We start from the raw sequence: 25,907 nt of genomic DNA, 5'->3' as shown, positions 1-25,907 counted from the left end.
TTGAAACTGCTTTCAAACGTCCCATCGTGCTGTGTACCCAATGATATAAACGAGAAAATAGGATTTTTGTACTCACCGTAAAATATTTTTCTTGTTCATTGAGGGAAATAGATCCCGCCCTCTTGTTCGGTTGTTCCAGGCCCGGGACTTGTTGTTCTGACCTTTTTAGTCGGTTTTCTCCCAGGACCATGGACATGTTGTTGTTTTTTGTCTTCTCCTACTGCTTCTGTATATTCTCATTAAACCAGCGTCTGTGGGAAGGGTATGTTCTGCCTGGGTGGAGCAAAAACTTTTCCTACCTAGTGTCAACCTCCTAGTGGCAAAGGCCTATACCCATCGTGCTGTATTTTACACTGAGTACAAAATCATTTTGCGTACGCCTGCAGGTTACTTCAGTTTATTCTGCTGTGATTTTACATAGTAGTGAGTGAGATTTTTGAAAAGTTTGATTCACATTATGCCATTGAGAGTAGTAGTGTTTAGGATATGATGCAGTTGAAACCGCAACATATCTCTCCACATTTTTATGGTATTTATATGGAACAGTCATTAGGGTTTTTCATTTTATCTCTTTTATATATACTTTTTAGGCTGGATCCACACCCAGTGTTTAGTTGCGTTTTGCGGTGGTGTGGTGGTCACTGCATTTTTTTTTGTTTAATTGTTAAGGAGGCTCTGTCACCAGATTTTCAAACCCCTATCTCGTATTGCAGCAGATCGGCGCTGCAATGTAGATTACAGTAACGTGTTTTTTTTTCAAAAACGAGCATTTTTGGCCAAGTTATGAGCATTTTTATATTTATGCAAATGAGCCTTTCTTAAGTACAACTGGGCGTGTTTAAAGTTAAGTACAAGTGGGCGTGTATTGTGTGTGTACATCTGGGCGTATTTACTTGTTTTACTAGCTGGGCGTTGTGAATGAAAGTGTATGATGCTGACGAATCAGCATCATCCACTTCTCTTCGTCAACACCCAGCTTCTGGCAGTGCAAAGACACACAGCGTGTTCTCCAGAGATCACGCTGTGACGTCACTTCCTGCCCCAGGTCCTGCATCGTGTCGGACGAGCGAGGACACATCGGAAACACCCCAAAAGTGACCCCATTTGGCAAACTACACCCCTCAAGGAATTTTTTTAGGGGTATAGTGAGCATTTTGACCTCACAGGCTTTTGCAGAATTTAGTGGAATTAGGCCGTGAAAATGAATATCAACATTTTTGTCCACTAAAATGTTGCATTTTTTTCATTTTTACAAGGGATAAAGGAGAAAATGCCCCCCAAAATTTGTAACGCAATCTTGCTCGAGTCTAACAATATCCTACATGTGGTAATAATTGTTTTTTTTTATTAGAAATGAATTTCCCTTTGCAGGACTTTTTTGCTTTTCCATTTTAGTTTTTCACTCCAGGCCTTCCAATTGCCATAACATTTTTATTTTTCCATCAATAGAGTGGTGTGAGGGCTTATTTTTGGCGGAAAGAGTTGTAGTTTCTATTGACACTATTTAAAGTACCAAATATTGTACTGGGAAACCGAAAATAAAATTCTTTGCGGGATGAAATTGGAAAAAACTGTGATTTCTCCATTGTTTTTTGGGTTTAGTTTTTACCGCTTTCACCGTGCGGTAAAAACTACAACTTTAACTTTATTCTGCGAGTCAATACGATTACGGTGATACCAAATGAATGTAGTTTTTTTTATATTTTACTACTTTTACAAAGAAAAAACTATTTGTTAAAAAAACAAAATAGTTTTGTATCATCACATTCTGAGAGGCATAACTTTTTATATTTTTTGGACGATTGAGCAGTTTGAGGGTTTATTTTTGGCGGGACGAGCTGCAGTTTTTATTGGTACCATTTTTTGGTACATACAACTTTTTGATCACTTTTTATTACATTTTATTTAGAGCTAAGGTGACCAAAAAACAGTAATTTTGGCATTTTAAATTCTTAATTTCTTACGGCGTCCATTATGCACTAAAAATTTCAGTTTTACTTTATTCTGCGGGTTGGTATGATTACGGCGATAGCATACACTACCGTTCAAAAGTTTAGGGTCACTTAGAAATTTCCTTATTTTTGAAAGAAAAGCACAGTTTTTTTCAATGAAGATAACATTAAATTAATCAGAAATACACTCTATACATTCTAGCTGCAAACGTCTGGTTTTTAATGCAATATCTACATAGGTGTATAGAGTCCCATTTCCAGCAACCATCACTCCAGTATTCTAATGGTACATTGTGTTTGCTAACTGTGTTAGAAGGCTAATTGATGATTAGAAAACACTTGAAAACCCTTGTGCAATTATGTTAGCACCGCTGTAAACAGTTTTGCTGTTTAGAGGAGCTATAAAACTGACCTTCCTTTGAGCTAGTTGAGAATCTGGAGCATTACATTTGTGGGTAGAGTAGAAAGAGAAGTGGGAGGCCCCGCTGCGCAACTGAGCAACAAGACAAGTAGATTAGAGTTTCTAGTTTGAGAAATAGACGCCTCACAGGTCCTCAACTGGCAGCTTCATTAAATAGTACCCGCAAAACGCCAGTGTCAACGTCTACAGTGAAGAGGCGACTCTGGGATGCTGGCCTTAAGGGCAGAGTGGCAAAGAAAAAGCCATATCTGAGACTGGCTAATAAAAGGAAAAGATTAATATGGGCAAAAGCACACAGACATTGGACAGAGGAAGATTGGAAAAAAGTGTTATGGACAGACGAATCGAAGTTTGAGGTGTTTGGATCACACAAAAGAACATTTGTGAGACGCAGAACAACTGAAAAGATGCTGGAAGAGTGCCCGACGCCATCTGTCAAGCATGGTGGAGGTAATGTGATGGTCTGGGGTTGCTTTGGTGCTGGTAAAGTGAGAGATTTGTACAAGGTAAAAGGGATTTTGAATAAGGAAGGCTATCACTCCATTTTGCAACGCCATGCCATACCCTGTGGACAGCGCTTGATTGGAGCCAATTTCATCCTACAACAGGACAATGACCCAAAGCACACCTCCAAATTATGCAAGAACTATTTAGGGAAGAAGCAGGCAGCTGGTATTCTATCTGTAATGGAGTGGCCAGCGCAGTCACCAGATCTCAACCCCATAGAGCAGTTGTGGGAGCAGCTTGACCGTATGGTACGCAAGAAGTGCCCATCAAGCCAATCCAACTTGTGGGAGGGGCTTCTGGAAGCATGGGGTGAAATTTCTCCCGATTACCTCAGCAAATTAACAGCTAGAATGCCAAAGGTCTGCAATGCGGTAATTGCTGCAAATGGAGCATTCTTTGACGAAAGCAAAGTTTGAAGGAGAAAATTATTATTTCAAATAAAAATCATTATTTCTAACCTTGTCAATGTCTTGACTATATTTTCTAGTCATTTTGCAACTCATTTGATAAATATAAGTGTGAGTTTTCATGGAAAACACAAAATTGTCTGGGTGACCCCAAACTTTTGAACGGCAGTGTATATATATTGTTTTTCTATGTTTTGCAGCGTTTGCACAATACAATCACTTGTTTATAAAATAATTTATTTTCTGTCACCATATTCTGAGAGCCATAACTTTTTTATTTTTCAGTCAAAAAAGCTGTGTAAGTTTTTTTTGCAGGACGAGTGTTAGTTTTTATATTTGTAATATTTTGGGGTACATGCGACTTTTTGATCACTTTTTATTCTATATTTTGGGAGGGGCGGTGATCAAAAAATTGTGATTCTGGCATTGTTTTTCGTTTTATTTTTTTTAAGAGTTCACTGTGTGGGAAAAATAACATTATAGTTTTATAGTTTGGGTCGTTACGGATGCGGTGATACCAAATATCTGTATTGTTTTTTAACTTTTTCATTTTTTTTCTATAATAAAAGACTTATAGGAAAGAAAAAACTTTTATTTTTACACTTTTGTAAAACATTTTTATGAACTTTTTTTTTACTTTTTTTATTTTACTTTTTACACTTTCTTTTTTTACCTGCAGCTCTGAACACTGTTAGAATACATTACACTACCTAGGTAGTGCAATGTATTCCAACTGTCAGTGTGATATCACAGTCACTCTGACAGTAAGTCTACGAGGGCTATTGTTTGGCCTCCGGTCGCCAATGCTAGCCGTAGGCAAAACTCACGGTGTACGATTGCAATCGGCGCATTTTAGGGGTTAATTGCCGAAATCAGCAGAAATGAGCCGCTGATCGGCAACAGTGGAGTGTCAGCTATCGGGGACAGCTGGTCCCCCGGTTCCCGGTGCACAATGTCGCCGACAGTGTGCATCGGGAACAGCGCAGTAACTGTACGACCTCGTGCGCTAAGGCACTGGCCACTAGGATGTACAGTTGCGTCATGGTGCGCCTAGGGGTTAAAGATCATTTACACTTCCTTGTAAACAATTGCAAGCACTGATGTCTCTAAATCCCTGTATTTCATTTGCTAGATGGAATGTAATATAAGTGCTTTGACTATTTGACTTTATGTATGTATAAATCTATTTTTCAATGTGATTTATTCTACAGTTAAGGATGTATGACTGGTTCTATGCTTGTTTATACAACTGTTCTCAATAAAACGAGTTTAAAAAATAAAGTTTCAAGCCGGTGTCTTACAGATAATGTTAGGTTATGTTCACATTTGTTTTATGCATATGTTCAGTGGTATGCTTTGTTTTTAGCTTTATTGAAAAAGCATAGTTGCCTAGGCTTTTTAGTGCGGGGACATCCGCCAAAAAAGCATATACCGCACTGTACAATTTTGTTTAAAAATGGAAGCCTATTGGGGACATATGCAAAAGCTCTGTTAGGGGTATACACAGTGGCAGATTATCATATGGGCGAACCGCACATCATTTAAAAAAGCAAACACATTGCGCCGCTAATGGGGAGGAGGGGCGGGCTGAGAGGGAATAGGACCGCACCGTCTGCCCTGCTGCCTCTCTGAGGGGGCGGCAGTGCAACAGCCATCGCCACTCCCTCTTGTACTAATCTATAGTCTATAGAACGCAGGTACAATTACATGCATAAGCGCTGAATGGCTGGGTACGTTCCGTGCCCGACCATTCAGCACCTTACAATGATGCTGATTGGCAGGGCAGAATGAGTTGTCCCGCCAATCAGCAGCTTTCAACTTGTTGAAAGGCGCTGATTGGCGGGGGAAGTCATTCTGCCCTGCCAATCAACGATGGTAGCAGCGCGATTACGTCATCGCCCCGCTTCCATTGTTGAAGGGTGCTGATTGACAGGGCATGTCATTCTGCCCTGCCAATCAGCGCTTTTCAATGATGCAAGCGGCGCGATGGCGGCACTCAGCCCCAGCAGAAGAGAGCAGGCCTGCATTGACACAGGACAGCGCTGGAACGGGATCACGGTGAGTATGTCAATTTTGTTGTTTTCAATTAAAAAGTGTGGGCGGCATTATCTACAGGAGGGGGGCTATATGTGGGGCACAATCTACAGGGCAGGCTTTATGTGGGGCACAATCTACAGGGGAGGCTTTATGTGGGACACAATCTACAGGGGGACTATATGTAGGGCACTATATACAGGGAGAGCTATATGTAGAGCGCAATCTACAGGGGGCTATATGTGGGGCTCAGTCTACAGGGGAGGCTTTATGTGGGACACAATCTACAGGGGGACTATATGTAGGGCACTATATACAGGGAGAGCTATATGTAGAGCGCAATCTACAGGGGGCTATATGTGGGGCTCAGTCTACAGGGGAGGCTTTATGTGGGACACAATCTACAGGGGGACTATATGTAGGGCACTATATACAGGGAGAGCTATATGTTGAGCGCTATCTTCAGGGGGCTATATGTAGAGCACTATCAACAGGGGGGCTATATATGTGGCACTATCTATGGGAGCACTATCTACAGGGGGCTCTATGGGGGCACTATCTACACGGAGCACTATGTGTGTGGGACACAGTGTATGGTGCTATTATAATCAGGGACAAAGTATCTGGCGTTATTATAATTAGAGGTGCAGTGTATGGTACTATTATATATAGGGACATATTGTGCGGCACCATGTTAACTTTATCTTTGTTTATAGATGCAGAAATGTTTGAAAAGTGAGAAGCCCAAGACATCTGAGTGAAAAACTGCAGAAATGGGTCGTGGCCGGGAGAAGTCATAGAGGTCTGGACCGGATGGAGAAGAAAAGAGAAAAAGAAGAACTAGAATCTGAAATGAAGTCACCGGTAAGTCACTTATTGTAAATGTTTACTCTGCCTCTAATCAGTACTGTAGTCACTGCATGATCTGCAGCGGGATGATGGGTGGTATGATATTTTATTTTGGGAAACAGCAACTCCCAGCATATCCTTACCATTGTTTGGGCCATGCTGGGAGCTGTAGTTTTATCCATACAAACCTATACAGCAGGGGTTGCACTAAATTGAGCTGCATTTGTGCTGGTGCTGTATTTATGTACTGAGCTTGGTTCTGGGGCTGTATTTATGTACTGTGCTTGGTTCTGGTGCTGTCTTTATGTACTGAGCTTGGTTCTGGGGCTGTATTTATGTACTGTGCTTGGTTCTGGTGCTGTCTTTATGTACTGAGCTCGGTTCTGGTGTTGTATATATGTAGTGAGCTTTGTTCTAGTAATGTATATATGTACTGAGGTTGGTTATGGTGATGTATATATGTACTGAGCTTGGTTCTGGTGATGTATATATGTAGTGAGCTTGATTCTAGTATTGTATTTATGTGCTGAGCTTGTTTCTGGTACACTGTTTCTGTAAGTCCCATAGCACTGAATGGTAGTTACGAAAACAGCGTAGCTCACATACAACGATACTTCCGTAACTGCCATTCACTACTATGAGTCACAAAAAGTCCATGGTCAGGAAGTGGCTGAGAGGCAGCGATAGCAGAAACAGGTTGAACAGGGTTTAGGGTGCCCGGTTCTAGAGAGCACTGAGACCCCCATGGATCGCTAAAACAAAGTGGCAGAATCGCTCAGTGACCGCTTTGCCGCTTCGTTTCTGATCTGCTTTTCTCGGAAAGCCGAGCAAGCGAGGAATGCTGATCAGAAGCGAAGCAGCGCAGCATTCAATCGTGTGCTTCTGCCGCTTCACTTTAGCGATCGGTGAGGGTCTCAGTGCTCGAACCCCCCCACCGATTAAAAGTTCTGACATATCACTATGACATGTTAAAAGTTTAGTTACACTTTAAAGAGAGGTGTTTATATATATATATATATATATATATATATATATATATATATATATTTATTTTTTTTATTTTATTTATTATTTTATTATTATTATTATTATTATTATTATTATGTTTTCTTTAATAAAACAGTGTATCAGCGTTTTTGGTGCAACTTTTTAAATACTTTTTATTAAAAATGATTTTTACTTTTTGAGATACAGCTGCTTTATATCCTTTAATACAGGACAGCTGTATCTAGTGGCACTGACGGGTACAGTGTCAGCGGGTGTGGGGGGGGTTGAATTGCGTGAGGGGGAAGTAGGGGGCCCAAGTTGTGTCAACAGCCCAGGGCCCATTGTACACTTAATCCGCTTCTGGGTATACATTGGGATAAATGTGGTGTTAACTTGTAATAGCAAACAGAATAAAGATGACTTTACCTTCATGGCTCGCAAGGAGTTGCTTGAACCTTCACTTTCCTCCTTACTTCTTTGTATTAATCTTTGAAGCTTGACCAAAAATAGTTGCTGGGCCCTGTTGAAAGGGATACAAAGTTAAAATAACATGAGTAAGAAAATGTGATAGAATAAAGGTTGCAAAAGAAATAAAAACATTGAAACTCATAAAGACAAACCCTCCCCATATGTCCTATTAGGTTATATGGAAATATTAGAAGGAGGGTAAGTCCAATCAGCCCTATCAGCCACAATGAAGAAACACTGGAGCACTATACTCATCAGTGAACAGACAAACCATTGATTTAAATTAAATTCATGAAGGAATTTTGAGGCAGATTTTTCTGCCTGAAAAATACTCAGTGTGAACAGACCCTCAGGCCAGGATCACGCACAAAGTTTTAATGCAGTTTTTGGTATTTTTTTTGCTCCGTTTTTTGGGCCATAGCTATAAGTGGATCCAAAGAAAGGAAATGTATAAAGAAAATAATGATTTGCCTCCTTTCTTTTGTGTCTATTACTGTGTTTTGCTAGAAAAAACTGTGCCAAAAAAAAACTGTGTGTGTGATTCTGACCTTGGAAACATCTTTTATTGGTGATAATAGTGGAACACTGGGTGTCACAGAAGTAGTAGCCCAGGATCAGCATATTTTCAGAGGAGCTTACATATGGAAAGGGACTTACTGCATTACTAATGTATGAGATTTGATTGCATCAGATTTATTTTATTATATTTATGAATCGTAAATAACTCACTAATTAAACCTAAGTGAACGTGAAGAGCACTGGGTTTTGGAGCTCAGTTATACACATAATATCATGAGAGCTTTTGCTTGCCTATAAATAGTTCATGTTATCTTGTGTATATAAGTAGCGCTAATCTCTGTATATAGCACAATTGTGCACACATCTTCTGTGTGTATTAATGGTAATAAAAGGTTACGTGTAGTAGTGGCTTTATACTGAGCATGTTTCCTAATAGCACCCAACACTTTCCCCACTTTACAGTCAATAGAATAATAGAAAGGGCTTAAGAGGATCACTATTATTAGCATTATGCGCAGTCTTCTACTGACAACTTTACGGCACCCATGTGTGTCAGACACATCCATAGCTCTCATACTTAGAGCTGTCATTTGGACTTTTATGTTTTTATCAAATTAAAATACGCAAGTTACAGAATAGATGTTTGATAAACAAATATCTTATAAGCCAGTTGATAGTAAAAAGAAAAGCAGCACAAAAAAAAAGAGAATAAATCTCTATATAGCTGTGTGTGCAAGCCTCAGGACCTCGATCTCCAGCCCCACATATAGATATCCAAAAGATAGACAGCACTTCACACAATTCTATCCAGTGAAAATAGATTTATTCACCCATATAGAGTGCGACATTTCATCCTCGGTATGGGCCTTTCTCAGGCTTGAGAGAGGCCCACCCCGGGCTGAAACGTCGCACTCTATATGGGTGAATAAAACTATTTTCACTGGATAAAATTGTGTGGAGTGCTGCATATCTTTTGGACATTTATAAGTCAGTTGAATATTTCTAATCCTGTAATTTATTGGCCCATCAAAGATTCACACCCCCATTCCACCAAACCTCTATAGCTTAATTTAGTCAGATCAAATTAGACTTTTCAGCTGCAACTCAATATAAAGCCATTTGTTTATAGATGAATACAAATATCATGATGTGTTTTTTTTTATATGACTCCTGGCTAAAGCCTCCTAAATTGTTCATATGGTAATTTTGGAAATTGCACAGAAAAGGAAATTTAGCATATCTTAGAACTAGAAAATAAAAAAATTAAAAAAAACATTGCAATTGTGACAAAACCATAAATAAAATGTAATAATAAGAAAGGGTTAGGGTATGTTCACACGGCCAAATTTCAGACGTATACGAGGCGTATTATGCCTCGTTTTACGTCTGAAAATACGGCTCCAATACGTCGGCAAACATCTGCCCATTCATTTGAATGGGTTTGCCGACGTACTGTGCAGACGACCTGTTATTTACGCGTCGTCGTTTGACAGCTGTCAAACGACGACGCGTAAAAATACAGCCTCGTCAAAAGAAGTGCAGGACACTTCTTTGGACGTTTTTGGAGCTGTTTTCTCATAGACTCCAATGAAAACAGCTCCAAAAACGGACGTAAAAAACGCCGCGAAAACGGCGCGAAAACGCCGCGAAAAATGTGAGTTGGTAAAAAAACGTCTGAAAAGCAGGGTCTGTTTTCCCTTGAAAACAGCTCTGGATTTTCAGACGTTTTTGTTGACTACGTGTGAACATACCCTTAGGGTATGTTCACACGTAGTCAACAAAAACGTCTGAAAACCCAGAGCTGTTTTCAAGGGAAAACAGACCCTGCTTTTCAGACGTTTTTTTACCAACTCGCATTTTTACCAACTCGTTTTTTTACCAACTCGTTTTTGGAGCTGTTTTCATTGGAGTCTATGAGAAAACAGCTCCAAAAACGTCCAAAGAAGTGTCCTGCACTTCTTTTGACGAGGCTGTATTTTTACGCGTCGTCGTTTGACAGCTGTCAAACGACGACGCGTAAATAACAGGTCGTCTGCACAGTACGTCGGCAAACCCATTCAAATGAATGGGCAGATGTTTGCCAACGTATTGGAGCCGTATTTTCAGACGTAAAACGAGGCATAATACGCCTCGTATACGTCTGAAATTTGGCCGTGTGAACATACCCTTAGAGAAAATAGGAAGGGAGAGAAGATAAAAAGGTGGAATAAATAAATAGAAGAGAGCAGAAAGTTTGCAGCCCAAATAAATGGAGAAGTTACCCTATAATATGGACTAGGTTTTTCTTTGTCTTAACATAAAGTAAATTTTAGCAGGACTACAAATACAGTATGTGGTAAAGGAAAAACTTTTCTGCTAAATAACACACACCTGCTGTAGCTTGGAATTGTTCCAGAATCCAGGTTTCTGTCAGTAAATGGGTCCATTCTTGCACACAGCCACTCATATCTTCCCTGATGCATTGTATCAAGAACATGTACAATTTCATCACATTGTAAGGACAGTGTACAGCAGTCCAAGTGGTTAGAAATGTTTAGATTTAAACGGATGAAAAACGAGTCTCCAGATCGAGTTTTGCCTTCTTCCAGATCTTTTAGCAGTTTACAGTAACCTGAAAAATTCAAAACACAAAAATACCGGGGTGGATAACGGGGTGTCTATAGAGGCCCCCCAGGCGAAACATGTGCCTTAATACTGTTGACAATACATTACTCCCATAGTGTTTTTAACCCCTTGGAGACACAGCTAATTTTGGTCTTGTGGACACAGCCTGTTTTTAAATCTAACATGTCATTTTATGTGGTAATAACTTTGGAATGGTTTTACTTATCCAAGCCCTGGGACTCCTTAGAAATTAGGGAACTGGGCTTCAGGAGGTTAGGCTTCATTCACATCTGAGTTGGAGGCTCCATTAGGGCCTCCCCTGCATATCCGGCCGAGATTACCAGAAATTACTGAGCATGCTGCTCTATTGTCTCTGGTAAAATCACGGACACCCCGACGGACAGCCGACTGAACTCATTAGGTCAATCGGTTCCGTCAGGCACCAGCGGTGTCTGTTATGCATTGGAACAGTTGCTTCCGTTATTTCCTTAAGGAGCAGAACAACGATACACACTGGCGCAGTTGTTACGTAGCCTTATTTAAGTGGGGGCAATCAAGCTACTAAATCATCATTAATAGGACATAATTTCAGGTCCACTGCTGAGTCCCCCACGATCACACTAAGTACCATGGCACAAGAATGTATAAGCAAAATTGCAGTTACTAATTTGGTCCTATAACAGTGAAAAGATCCATTTACATACCCCTCTAATTCCATTTTAAAACTATTACAAAATTGTCTAACACTACCTGGATGAAGTTGGAAGAAAGTACCAACTATCCATTCAGTGAAGAATAATTCTCTATGCCAGTGGAAAAGCCAACTTGATTCAAGATGTAAATGTTGAATTGCTACTTGCACAATTAAAAATGGAAATATATTATTAACCATTATACTATTTTATCGCTAATAATGCTATTAAGCGGTATTTTAAAATTTAAGATAAAATAGCTAAAACAATAAACATTGACATATATCATGAATTTTCTTTACCTTCATCGTTTAATTTATAATGCACAGAAACTGGTCCTTTACATCTTTGTATTGTCCAATGAGCTTCTTCTTTGGTACAACCATCCATAGGAACACATTGTTTTCTTCCTTTAATACATCCATCTAGCTGAAAGAATAAAGATAATAATGTCGAATCAGATATAAATTTCAATTCTATAAAACCTCACACTTCTTTTTTTTACTACAGAGATCTTCTTTCAGACCAGCTTTAGAAATTTGCAGATTATTAGTAGTGTAATGTTTCTCTTTACTCCAACCGACCTGCTTCATGTTTCAGTAGAGATGTGAACCAACATTTAAAACACTTTGCTGATCCAATGTCCTGTGTGACTCTCTAATTAAAAGTGGACATACTGATTTAGATCAGGCCACTGCTTACTTCTGGTTTCATGCAGCAAACAGCTGCAGAAGTGGCCATCAATTTTAATAATATTAAAAATAACCAAACAAAGGATATCAAAACTGGGGTTATTCAGTTAAGAAAAAGACAATTTAGGGGTGATCTAATTACAATGTACAAATATATAATTGGACAGTACAGAGATCTTTCTAGTGATCTTTTTTCACCTAGGCCTGTAACAATAACAAACATCCTCTACTAGGAAAAAAGGTTTCACCATCATAGCAGACAGGGATTCTTTACTATGAGAGTAGTGAGACTATGAAACTGGACAAAAAATGGTGTATCCAGCACTCTGATTAAAAAAATATAAGGCTTTATTCGGTCATTTTAGACAGAACGATTAAAATTAAAATTCCGAAACTACGCTTACGCGTTTCGAACCTCTGGGGTTGGTAACCCACTTTTAAGTTCACATGTTTATACCCTATATCCCAAGTCAGGTGATATCCTGTGGGTTGGGTTAAACATTAACCGTTTCATCGGTTGATTGAATTTTTTTGTTACATCGATATAAAATATCTGATCTAAATATATTACTAAGTATTCGTCATTTGGGAATTCAATACATATGATGAGCATAAATAAATTATTGACCATATCACAGAGATTCTGACAATAATTTCAACATGATTTAAAAAGATAATACTCCTAATTGTTCCCTGGACAGCTCAGGTGTGTTCACATCGTGATGTCACATAGTGGAAGCCGTATAAGGTGGGTTTTGATATAGCGATTTTTGTATGTCTGAAAACACTTATTTGTGCATTGGAACCTGCTTTAATAATGAAATTTCAAGTTGTAATGGTTAAGTAATCACCAAATATATGTATTTCGTAGTGTTTTTAACACAGCTATTAAACGGTAATTAGCTATCCATGTTGTCTAGTCCGTGGTGCTGAAGGACAGCACAGTGAAGAATGTCTGAAAGGGACTGCTCCGTGGTGCTGAAAGACAACTCCTCCGCAGGCACAAACAGCATGTAATGTTAAAGAGAAATAAAATATATGTATATATATATGTTACACAATTGGAAAAATATTGTAGGTGTAATAGTTGAAAACTCATCTAAGAAAATATTGGGTGTAATTATACGAATATATTTTGTCTTATGAGCAATACTTATAATGTTAAGCATTATGTAGGTTGTCCTTTTTAATCTATTCTTTATTAATTATTATATTGTCCAAATATTTAATTCTTATGCCTTAAATGACTAGGAAGATATGTGTGATGATCAGTAAATATACATTAGATCGTTCCTATAATTCATTCCTTGTGGAATCCGCGTGTCCAACTTTAAGCCACACACTTTTAGTGTGCTAGTGTCGCGTTGGTGAGATTCTATAAAATGCTTGGCCGCTCCTGACACATTTGTTTTATTAGGATTTTTAATGTCGGCTAGATGTTCTGCCACTCTATTTTTCAATGCTCTAATGGTGCATCCTACATACTGCAGGTTACATTTTTCACAGTATAAAACATATACTATGTGGTTGGTGTTGCAGTTTATGAAGGATTTTATAGTGAAAGATGTATTGTTAAACGAAGAGGTTAGGATGGTGATATTGGACATAATGCCACACATGGCACATCTTGTGCAGCCACACTTGTGTGAACCAGTACATGTTAACCATGAGCTTTTGTTGTGTGTAGTTCTTCGAAAGAGACTAGGGGAAATACGATTTCCTATTGTCATGGAATTTATTGCCACAAAATTGCAAACTACATTGAGAATATTTTTCAGGCTATAATCATTATCCAAAATAGGGAGGTAACATTTTATGATGGCCAATATTTCCCAATAATCGCTACTGAAAGGGGTATAAAAAGTTACATTTCTAATTGATTCCTCCTTAGGGTATTTATGTTTTTGTTCAGGATACAAATATTAAGATCTGGATTTGGTGTTAACAATGTTTTTCGCTCGATTGAGTTTCTGTTTGGAATAACCCCGTGCTGTTAATCTAGTGTCAATAATATTGCATTCTGTAAGGAATGCATCATCCTGGGTGCATATTCTTTTGGCACGTACAGTACATATTCTCCAATGGGTAGATTATTGATTACATGCTTGGGGTGTACGCTAGCTGCATGTAAGACCGAATTTCCAGCTGTTGGTTGACGGTAGAGGCCACTAAAAATACATGACTTAGAAGGATCTCCAGTTAATGTAATATCTAGAAAATAAATCATTATAGGCTCCATTTTGTGAGTGAAGATCAGATTGTTATCATTATTATTCACATATTCTATGAAATTGTGTATAGATGTGTGGGAACCATATAATCCAAATGTTGTCTACATAACGGCCGTAATAGTGGATGTCCTTGACATATGGATTCAAATTATTGTAAATATAATGTTCTTCCCACCAAGAAATGTAGATGTTGGTTAGGGAAGGAAAGAATTTTGGCTCCATTGAACAGCCTAAACATTGCAAATAAAAAACATTGTCAAACAAAAAATAATTGTGTTTTAACCCTTTCACGACCGATGACGAAAACGTCATGGTCGGCTGCTAGATCGCGCACCATGTGACAAGACCGCGCTGACAGCCATCCTAGACAGCTGTCACATCAGTCTCGCTGGTCAGCGGACCATTGCCGCTGCTTTCGGCAATTAACCCCTTAAGTGCGGCGACGGATTGCCGTTGCCGCATTTAAGTGGTTTGAAGCAAATCGGCAGCCCCCACGAAGTGATTGTGGGGGCTGCCGATGCTTTTTGTGGCAATAGCCTCTGGGTTGCCATGTACGGAAGCCTCGGAGGAGCAGCCTCCTGCCGGTCCTCCTCGGCTTCCTGTCAGAGTGACAGTTACGTCACAATGACAGTTAGAGTACATTACACTACGTGTGTAGTGTAATGTACTCTAGCAGCGATCAAAGCTGCAAGTCTCAATGTCCCCTAGGGGGACAAGTAAAAAAAGGAATACATTTTTTTTTAAAAAGTGTAAAAATAAAAGTTATAAATCATATAAACACAAAATGCTTTTTTTTTTCCTATAATAAGACTTTTATTATAGAAAGAAATGAACACTTTAAAAAAGTACACATATTTGGTATCACCGCTTTCGTAACGACCCCAACTATAAAACTATAATGTTATTTTTCCCGCACGATGAACACCCCAAAGAAAATCAATAGAAAACTATGACAGAATCGCAATTTTTTTGGTCACCACCGCTCCCAAAATAAAGAATAAAAAGTGATCAAAAAGTCGCATGTACCCAAAAATAATAACAATAAAAACTTCAATCCGTCCCGCAAAAAACAAGCTCTTACACAGCTTTTTTGACTAAAAAATAAAAAAATTATAGCTCTCAGAATATGGTGACACAGAAAATGATTTTTTTAAATAAATAAGTGATTTTATTGTGCAAACGCTAAAAAAAGGGAAAAAAACCTATATACATATGGTATCGCCGTAATCGTACCAACTCGCAGAATAAAGTAAAAATGTAATTTATAGCGTACGGTGAACCCCGCAAAAAAAGAATTCCAGTTTTTTTGTCAGGATTGCAAAAAAATTGAATAAAAAGTGATCAAAAAAAAAAAAACGCATGTACCCCAAAATGGTACCAATGAAAACTACAGATTGTCCCGCAACAAATAAGCCCTCACACGGCTCCGGTGGTGAAAAAATAAAAAAGTTCTGGCTTTCAGAATATGGCGATGCAAAATGTGCAGAGTGTTCCAAAAGCGGATAAGATCGGACGCCATTTATCAGTGCGACACCGGCCACACATTTATGAATTATTATTTATTTACCGCATTATTATACCATCTTATTATGCCCTGATGTACTCTGGCCAGCTTACATATGCTCCCTCATTATAAACTGAAATACCAGCAGTAACCCAAACAGAACTACTACCAAGCAAAATCTGCGCTCCAAAAACAAAATGGCGTCCCCCCCTTCTGAGCCCTGCAGCGTGCCCACACAGCAGTTTGCACCCACACATATGGCATCGCCATACCCGATAGAACCCGCTTAACGTTTTATGAGGTATTTGTCTTCTGTGGCACAAACTGGGCACGACATGCAGGCATGGCTGAGCTCATTTACCCTCTGGCGACTTCTGTTGCACAAATGGAACATAGAGTGCAACATGTAGAAACGAAAATGAGTGAAATCACCTCATCCCATAATACTCTTATTGATGCACATTACGAGATGGAAAATGACATATCCCAAGTTAAAGCAAAGATAGCAGATTTGGAAGATAGGTCTAGACGAAATAACCTCAAATTCAGGGGGATTTCGGAGGATATTGCACCAAAAGACCTTAATCAGTATGTACAGGACTTTATTCAAGCTTTGCTCCCCGCCTGTAGCCCACAGGATCTCATCATAGACCGCGTACACAGAATACCCAAACCTAAACACTTGGCAGACTCCATACCTAGAGATGTGCTAGCCAGAGTGCACTTTTTTCATATCAAGGAGAAATTCCTCAATGCCTCTAGAAATGAGTCATCTATTCCAGTGAAGTTCAAAGGAGTTGCAGTATACTCTGACTTATCTGCGGGGATCCTGCAATTACGCCGACAACTACACCCGATCACTGTGGCTTTAAGAGAAAATAATATTCTATATCGGTGGGGATTTCCAGTTCGCCTCATGATCTCGTATAACAATTCATCGCACATCATCAAGTCAGTAGCGGATGGAACCACCCTTCTGAAGCAATGGAACATTGTAGTTTTTCCACCTAAGCCACCATATATGGGCTCTCCACAATGCATCAGAGAAGAATGGCGCACGGTAGATCATCGTCGAGGTAGACCGACCCGCTGACTGCTGGAGGTGATGTCTGAATGGTCGTAATAAAGTGAGCAACGCTAGTTTCCTGAACTCTCTCTTGTTCTCACGGAACTCACCAGCCATTTTCGATGCCGGAATGCGGTCACCAAGGTGCGGTTTCGGATGGACTGTTTTACCCCGAATCCACGGGACAATAATGGAATTTGTCCCTTCCTGCAAAATGGTTTGATGTTATTGTTTATGAATGCTTTCAATTTGTTTTGTTTTTTTTCCTTGAACACCTACTCTTTGCAATTCAGATTTTATTCAGGGCCTACAAAATTGCGTTACATAGGATGTGCTATACATTATTGCGGAGGGCTCAAATCGGACAAATGTAGAGGGGGATTTCTTCTAGATATGCGGGGCCAGGGAATAGGTCAGACACTAGCATATTTACAATCTGAATAATGGTTATCTCAATTGCTTCCCTAAATGTGTATGGCCTGAATAGCCCTCAAAAAAGGGCTCACATGTGGAGGGAGGCCAAATCTAGGGGATGTGACGTTCTATGCATACAAGAGACACACCTCTTGGAAAAGGATGCTGAGCGTATAAAACATTGTTTATTTCCCGATATATATCAGGCACATTACTCCACCAAATCGAGAGGCGTTATGATAGCAGTTAAAAATACTGTAGCCTTTCGGCTGCTTCAAATACAATGGAGCGGACCTCAATAGTTGGTGGGCGTGCAACAGTTAAATTCAAAAAAGGCTGCCTGCCGGCAGAAATAAGCCCTGTTTTCCAACCATTATTAAAGAGTAAAAATAAAATAAAAAAGTCTTTATTCAATTTGCAACAAGGACAGACTACATGAAATTTAAAAGTTAATGTCCATTTCTGACAGCAATTAGCACAGTGCCAGACGTAAGAGCTCTGTCTAGAAAGGGTTAAGTACCACAACCACAGAGCGCTAGTTATTAGTTAGATTCAAAGGTGTCAATAGGACAATTATTAAAATAAAGGTAGAAGCCCCCCCGACATGTTTCGCTACGATGTAGCGTCCTCAGGGGTATCGGGGCCAATGACAGCGAGCGGCGGTGTCAGTCTCATTAAGTATTCACTGCAACTAGCTGAACATGTGTCCACAATCAGTCGATAGCCTATCCAAGGAGGAATAGAGGACCGAGCCTCCTCCTCCGTTGATTGACAGATTCTGCCACCAATCACTTACTAGTTAGATGCCACCAATGAACAGCACTCAAGTGCACAAGCACACCAGGCTGCTTGATGGTAATCGCTGTACATATAATTATAACATTACTATAATACAAGAAAGAGGTCACCGATGAGTTTATAGATAAGTGCACAGAGGCACAAAGTGAGAAAAGTGATGGGATAGTAACGAATGTGATTAGTAATAGTACCTTTCTAGGTACAAACGCTGTGCCCTGATTAAAGACGATATTATAGTTGCTGTGAGCGGCACAACAATATTACTATGATCTAAAGAAGTTATTAGTGGGCTTATAGATCAATACGTTTATAGGGTAGAAAGACATAATAGGCAGAGTTATCATGGACACTGTAGATAAGTGTACGAGTCTACACACGGAGACAGACACACTGGTGTACTGGCATGACTGAATCAGAATGCCGTATATGCCGGACAGCAAGATAATCGCTATACACAGTATCGGGACACTGCTACTATGCAAAAAATAAATTAAAAAAAAAAAAAAAAAGGGTTTACTAGAGAGTTTGTAAAACGGTGCACAAACGCACAATGTGAACAGAGTGATACAATAATAATACAATTTTATTAAAAAAAAAAAAAAAAAAGGTTTACTAGAGAGTTTGTAAAACGGTGCACAAACGCACAATGTGAACAGAGTGATACAATAATAATACAATTTTATTAAAAAAAAAAAAAAAAGGTTTACTAGAGAGTTTGTAAAACGGTGCACAAACGCACAATGTGAACAGAGTGATACAATAATAATACAATTTAACACGCTGGCGCTGTGAGGTGATTAAAGGTGATGTTACAATTACTGTAAGCAGCACAAAAGATGTTACTGTGATCTGGGAAGGTTATCAGTGGACTAATAGATCAATGCGCTAATAAACTAGGGTAAATCAAAATGAGCAGATTCATGATAGGCATTGCAAATTAGTATACACGCTGAAATACCAGAGATATACGCGCAAAGGTGTACCAGAACGGCATAGTAAGAATGCCATTTATGTCAGACAGCGATATAAGTAGTATACAGAATAATACAAAGATATCTATGGATAAATAAAAGGTATGAGATATTACACTCATCGGGCTTAGTAGAGACCAAGCATTCAGAGTCAGTTGCTATCAAAGTGACTCATAAAGAAACGCAGTGAGTTATAATTGATCAAAATATTCAAACCGCCGCTATGTCGCTTACCAAGCTGTAGCCTGGGGGGTACCTGAAGCAAATACTAAGTATGATTGATAGTAGTATATTCGTATAAGAAATGTGGATAGTAAGGCAGATTATAAAGAGTTTAATGACTACATTGTCAGTACAGTACCAGAATAATCACACAAACTGAAGTATAGTTCCAGTGTTTGGGTAACGTGTAGGATTCACAGAAAAGCAGCAAACGTAAATCCCTCATTGAGGCCTCCTGGGCTGAGAGATCCAAGGCGATGGATCCAACGTGCCTCCTCCTGTAACAACTTGCGGTCAAGGTTACCTGCTCTAGGGCCAAGTTTGACTTGCGTAATGCCCCAGAATTTCAAGGAGCGAATGTCCCCATCATGTACAAGACGGATGTGCCTAGACAGTGGTGTATCCTCTTTTTGGTTTATAGTGCTTAGATGTTTAGAAATTCTCCTCCGTAATTCTTGTATTGTCTTCCCTACATATAACTTAGGACAAGAGCAGCTGGCTATGTAAATAACTCCCTTGCTACGGCAATTAATAAATTGTTTAATCCGATAGGATCTGTTATCAAGTGGATTGGTAAATTCTTTTGTAGTAGCCATTAAGTGGCAAAAAGAACATCGGCCACATGGATGAGAACCAGTGACCGATGTCTTCAGCCAATTTTTTGACACAGAAATCACTCCAGAATGATGACTATGCACCAGATAGTCACGTAGATTTCTACCTCTTCGATATGTGATGTTTGGTGTGGAAGGAACAACACCCTGTAAGTCAGGGTCTGCCAGGAGAACCGGCCAGTGACGTTCAAGAATATCACGAACCTGTTTGGAGCCAGTATCAAAGGTCCCAATGCATCTTACACTGGTCATTACAGCAGATTTGCCAGTGACTGTTAATTGTTGATCAGTAACGGATTTACGTTCACATAATAGATCTCTTCTATCAGTGGCTCTCGCTCTGGCATACGCTTTGTGTAGCCATTTTTTGGGATATCCACGTGCCAAAAACTTAGTGAAAAGCGCATTACACTCCAATTCAAAAGACTGCTCGTCCGAGCAGTTACGTTTGGCACGGAGATATTGCCCTATTGGGATTCCCTTCTTTAAGGCAGGGGGGTGATAACTGTCCCAGTGCAGCAGGCTATTAGTGGACGTTGGTTTACGTGAGATATCCGTGTGGATACCACCAGCAGGATCCAGAGAGATTTTTAGGTCCAAAAAGATGATCTCCTTTTTATGAATGACGTGGGTAAATTTCATGCCTATATGATTAGAATTGAGTGTGTGCATGAAGTCGTGAAATGTGTTTAGGTCCCCATCCCAAAGGAGGAGAATATCATCAATATATCTCCCCCAGAACAGGATGTGACAAGTGTATGAAGCTAAAGTGTCAGTGAAGACCAAGGTATCCTCCCACCACCCCAAAAATAGGTTTGCATAGGTAGGTGCACAAACAGTGCCCATAGCTGTTCCTTTGGTCTGCAAATAAAATTTGTGATCAAATAAAAAATAATTGTGAGTGAGAAGAAACCGGAGTAGTGATAGTAGGAATTTGTTATGAGCATGAAATTGAACTCCCTTGGTACCCAAAAAATGTGCAACTGCTGTGAGGCCAAATTGGTGTTGGATATTAGTATAAAGTGATTCTACATCTATACTGGCAATAAATGTAGAAGAGGTCACATGAATCTCCTGGATCCTGTTGATGGTATCCTTCGTGTCCCTTAGAAATGAAGGCAGGGAGGTGACAAATGGCGAAAGGATTTCATCCAAGTACATACTAATGCCTTGGGTAAGACTATCATTGCCAGACACGATTGGTCGACCCGGTATTGGGCGAGACATCTTGTGGATTTTCGGCAGTGCGTAGAATGTCGCTAGTGTAGGAGTAGGGTTATAGATGCGTTTGAATTCTTCATTACTAATCATATTCTGTGTCTTGGCTACATCAAGTAACGTGTATAATGCACTGAGGAACAGATCAGTCGGATTTTTCTCAAGGATCATATATGTAGTGGTGTCATCTAACAGTCTATGGACCATGGCAACATAGTCATCCTGGTCCATGACCACAATGTTGCCCCCTTTATCGGAGGGTTTTATGGTTATTCTATCATTGTGACACAATTCGTCCAATGCTATTCTTTCCATTTCACTGAGATTAGCTAATGCTCTTTTTTTATCTGGTCTGATTTTCTTCAAGTCAGCACATACTAGCTTGACAAAAACGTCTATATGGGCATATTGTGAAAATGGTGGGGTAAGCCTGGACTTAGGACGTAATGAGGAGAAGGGACCAACTGCTGTAATGGGTCCAAATTCATTTTCATATAGGAGAGTTTCGAGATCTCTCAGTGTATTCTGTTCTGTACTGTCAGTTCCTCCCATATTCAGGGTATTATTTTTAAAGTATTTATATAAGGCCACTTTTCTGGCAAATAGGTTCACGTCCTTGGTCCAGGTAAACTCATCATACAATGGAGTGGGGGTAAAGGATAGACCCCTGCGTAGAAGTGTCAATTGAGAATTATTTAACTGAACAGAGGAAATATTAAACACTTGCATTTGATCACTCTCAATATGGGTTAGAGACATAGATGGTACTGCTGTTAGGTCAGATTCCACCGTGGATTCGTGATTCCTAAAAAAGGAAAGGTGTTGAGTGGGCCACTTGTGTGGGTCGTATTGCCCGTAGGGCATTTGCTTACTAGAGATGTTTGACTTGAACCTGTGCCAGTTGCACGGGGGGTTAGAGGTACACTTGAAGTAGCTGATACAACAGGTACTGAGAAAGATGATAGTGAGGCAGAGTGTGAGGAAGTAGTGGCATTCTGATGAGAATGGCATTTTGTGTTGGATCTGGTTTGCACCGTACTTCGTTTAGAGGAGTTAAATCTATTATTAGTATTCTTACGTTTAGTACCCGGTTTAGAATTAGGAGATTGTGCCGTCTCGTCAATCCCAGATGCCTCTGAATCAGAAAAATCAGTAAAGATTTGTACACGTCTGGGGTTGTATTGTGAGTGTGTCTTATATGTATACGCTTGACCAGTGTCAAAATCCCTGCGGTCTCTGACGTATTTGCGATGCTTTCGCTCTTTTATCTCGGTCTGCAATTTCTCAATATTTTTTTGTAATTGGGTTTCACAATTGTTAAATTCAATCAGGGTATTAAATCCCTGAATATCACCAATTTCTTTCTCAAGTTGCAGAGCGGTTTTGTTATAATCACGCTTCTCAAAGTCCAAAATGTATTGTAGTAATTTCAATGAACTCTCAGTTAGGAGTTCCTCCCACCCCTTAATGAATTCTGGATCACTGCGGTAGGAATTTGGGGTAATATTAATGCGAAGACCCCTGTATACGATTTTTTGTTGTATATATGTCTCTAGACTGACAATCTCCCAGCAAGATCTAATATATTTCTGGTAGGTTCTCTGCAAATCCCTGAAGGCAGTATGTATGTCAAATTGATGCAGTGGTACGTTATCTCTAGAGAACACGTATGCTGCTTCTGCGGAGAGTGTTTCTGAATTGATTCTCTTATTCAAAAAACCTGCCATAATCAGAGTATAGTATATATATATATATATATAATTAAATATATAGAGTGGGTCCTGGAGATTGGGTGATTAACCCTGCAATTTAGCAAAAAATACAATGGAGCGGACCTCAATAGTTGGTGGGCGTGCAACAGTTAAATTCAAAAAAGGCTGCCTGCCGGCAGAAATAAGCCCTGTTTTCCAACCATTATTAAAGAGTAAAAATAAAATAAAAAAGTCTTTATTCAATTTGCAACAAGGACAGACTACATGAAATTTAAAAGTTAATGTCCATTTCTGACAGCAATTAGCACAGTGCCAGACGTAAGAGCTCTGTCTAGAAAGGGTTAAGTACCACAACCACAGAGCGCTAGTTATTAGTTAGATTCAAAGGTGTCAATAGGACAATTATTAAAATAAAGGTAGAAGCCCCCCCGACATGTTTCGCTACGATGTAGCGTCCTCAGGGGTATCGGGGCCAATGACAGCGAGCGGCGGTGTCAGTCTCATTAAGTATTCACTGCAACTAGCTGAACATGTGTCCACAATCAGTCGATAGCCTATCCAAGGAGGAATAGAGGACCGAGCCTCCTCCTCCGTTGATTGACAGATTCTGCCACCAATCACTTACTAGTTAGATGCCACCAATGAACAGCACTCAAGTGCACAAGCACACCAGGCTGCTTGATGGTAATCGCTGTACATATAATTATAACATTACTATAATACAAGAAAGAGGTCACCGATGAGTTTATAGATAAGTGCACAGAGGCACATATAGACCCAGAAGGTCGCTATATTTTGCTCATATGTATACTGAATAATATTAAAGAGGCTCTGTCACCAGATTTTGCAGCCCCTATCTGCTATTGCAGCAGATAGGCGCTGCAATGTAGATTACAGTAACGTTTTTGTTTTTTAAAAACGAGCATTTTTGGCCAAGTTATGACCATTTTTGTAGTTATGCAAATGAGGCTTGCAAAAGTCCAAGTGGGTGTGTTTAAAAGTAAAAGTCCAAGTGGGCGTGTATTATGTGCGTACATCGGGGTGTGTTTACTACTTTTATTAGCTGGCCGTTCTGATGAGAAGTATCATCCACTTCTCTTCAGAACGCCCAGCTTCTGGCAGTGCAGACACAGCGTGTTCTCGAGAGATCACGCTGTGTCGTCACTCACAGGTCCTGCATCGTGTCAGACGAGCGGGGACACATCGGCACCAGAGGCTACAGATGATTCTGCAGCAGCATCGGCGTTTTCAGGTAAGTAGCTACATCGACTTACCTGCTAACGCCGATGCTGCTGCAGAATCAACTGAAGCCTCTGGTGCCGATGTGTCCTCGCTCGTCTGACACGATGCAGGACCTGTGAGTGACGTCACAGATCTGCACTGCCAGAAGCTGGGCGTTCTGAAGAGACGTGGATGATACTTCTCGTCAGAGCGCCCAGCTAGTAAAAGTATTAAAAACGCCCCGATGTACGCACATAATACACGCCCACTTGGACTTTTACTTTTAAACACACCCACTTGGACTTTTGCAAGCCTCATTTGCATAACTACAAAAATGGTCATAACTTGGCCAAAAATGCTCGTTTTTTTAAAATAAAAACGTTACTGTAATCTACAATCCCGTTCCCGATCGATCCCCACACTAAAAACAAAATCAAACACCCTAAAGATATCGCAGATCAATTTAAAACGTATTACTGGTCCCTATATAACTTGAAGGAAGACCCATTTACGGCCCGCCCGTCTCCAATAGACATTGAGGAATTTTTAAAACATATTTCACTTCCTCGACTGTCATCGGATCAAATTTCTACCCTTAATGCTCCAATTTCGGTGAATGAGATACAAGGTATTATTCGTGGATCACCATCTGGTAAATCTCCTGGACCGGATGGTCTGACTAATGAATACTATAAAACGTTTCAGGATATTTTAACTCCTTTTCTTAATAAATTTTTTCAGAAGGCTATGTCATCGGGGTCATTCCCTCGGGAGAATCAGATGGCCTTGGTTGTGACAATACCCAAACCAGGGAAGTCTCCGGATGTCCCACAAAATTTCAGGCCCATATCTCTGTTGAACACAGCTATCAAAATCTATGCGAAAATCTTGGCAAACAGGTTAGCCCCTCTACTTCCCTCCCTGTTCCAAGAAGACCAGGTAGGATTTGTCAAAGGACGCCAAGCGTCTGATAACACTAGACGGGTGGTGGGTCTACTACACCACATTGAGAAACATAAAATACCTTCTGTAATGCTAGCGTTAGATGCCGAGAAGGCATTTGACCGTATTCACTGGTCTTATGCATTTACAGTTCTGGAAAATATTGGTTTTCAAGGGGAAATTCTTACAGCGGTTCAAGCTTTGTACTCCAAGCCGACTGCAAAAGTTTTTACAAATGGAGTTCTATCGGGGGACTTTAATATCACTAATGGCACGAGACAGGGCTGTCCTCTATCTCCTCTCATATTCATACTGACTATAGAACCTCTGGCCCAGATGCTTAGAGGACATGATCAAATCTGTGGCATACAAGTAGGCTCGTTAACTCACACTATTTCATTATTCGCCGACGACATCCTTCTGTCTTTATCACAACCGGAGACTTCCCTGGCAGCAGTACTAGACTGCATACAGTTATTTGGGAATATCTCACTGTATAAGCTCAACACCCAAAAATCACAAGCACTCCCTCTGTGTTTATCCCCGTCCACGATACACTTTCTACAAAACAAATATTTATTGGACTGGAGGAAGGTCGAAATCTCATATTTGGGACTCCACTTAACCCCTAAACATGCGTCTCTATATGTGCATAATTACACACCGCTCCTTAACAACATAAAAAATGAAGTGAATAGACTACAAAAATGTGAAATATCCTGGATTGGTAGAATAGCTTCCTTCAAAATGCTCTTACTGCCGAAACTTTTATAGTTGTTTCGCACCCTACCCATACACCTCCCCAAGTCATTTTTCAAGCAAACCCAGAAACTATTATCACAGTTTGTATGGGCAAATAAGA

At 39.8% G+C, this 25,907-nt stretch overlaps 1 protein-coding gene across 1 annotated transcript in view; it reads right to left on the bottom strand.

The window, feature by feature from the left end:
* Positions 1-25,907, bottom strand: part of CARD11 (caspase recruitment domain family member 11) — a 687,245-nt gene that overhangs the window by 113,145 nt on the left and 548,193 nt on the right. The window contains exons 16-18 of the mRNA XM_075830023.1: positions 11,743-11,869; positions 10,515-10,755; positions 7,584-7,677 (exon numbers count right to left, since the gene is read on the bottom strand). Of these exons, the coding sequence (XP_075686138.1) occupies positions 7,584-7,677; positions 10,515-10,755; positions 11,743-11,869 (462 nt within the window). The remainder of the gene's footprint in view (positions 1-7,583; positions 7,678-10,514; positions 10,756-11,742; positions 11,870-25,907) is intronic.

Source organism: Rhinoderma darwinii, chromosome 6, assembly GCF_050947455.1.
Source record: "Rhinoderma darwinii isolate aRhiDar2 chromosome 6, aRhiDar2.hap1, whole genome shotgun sequence".
Lineage (NCBI taxonomy): Eukaryota > Metazoa > Chordata > Amphibia > Anura > Rhinodermatidae > Rhinoderma > Rhinoderma darwinii.
The sequence above is the reverse complement of the archived record's forward strand: the minus strand, read 5'-3'. Positions and strand labels throughout refer to the sequence as shown.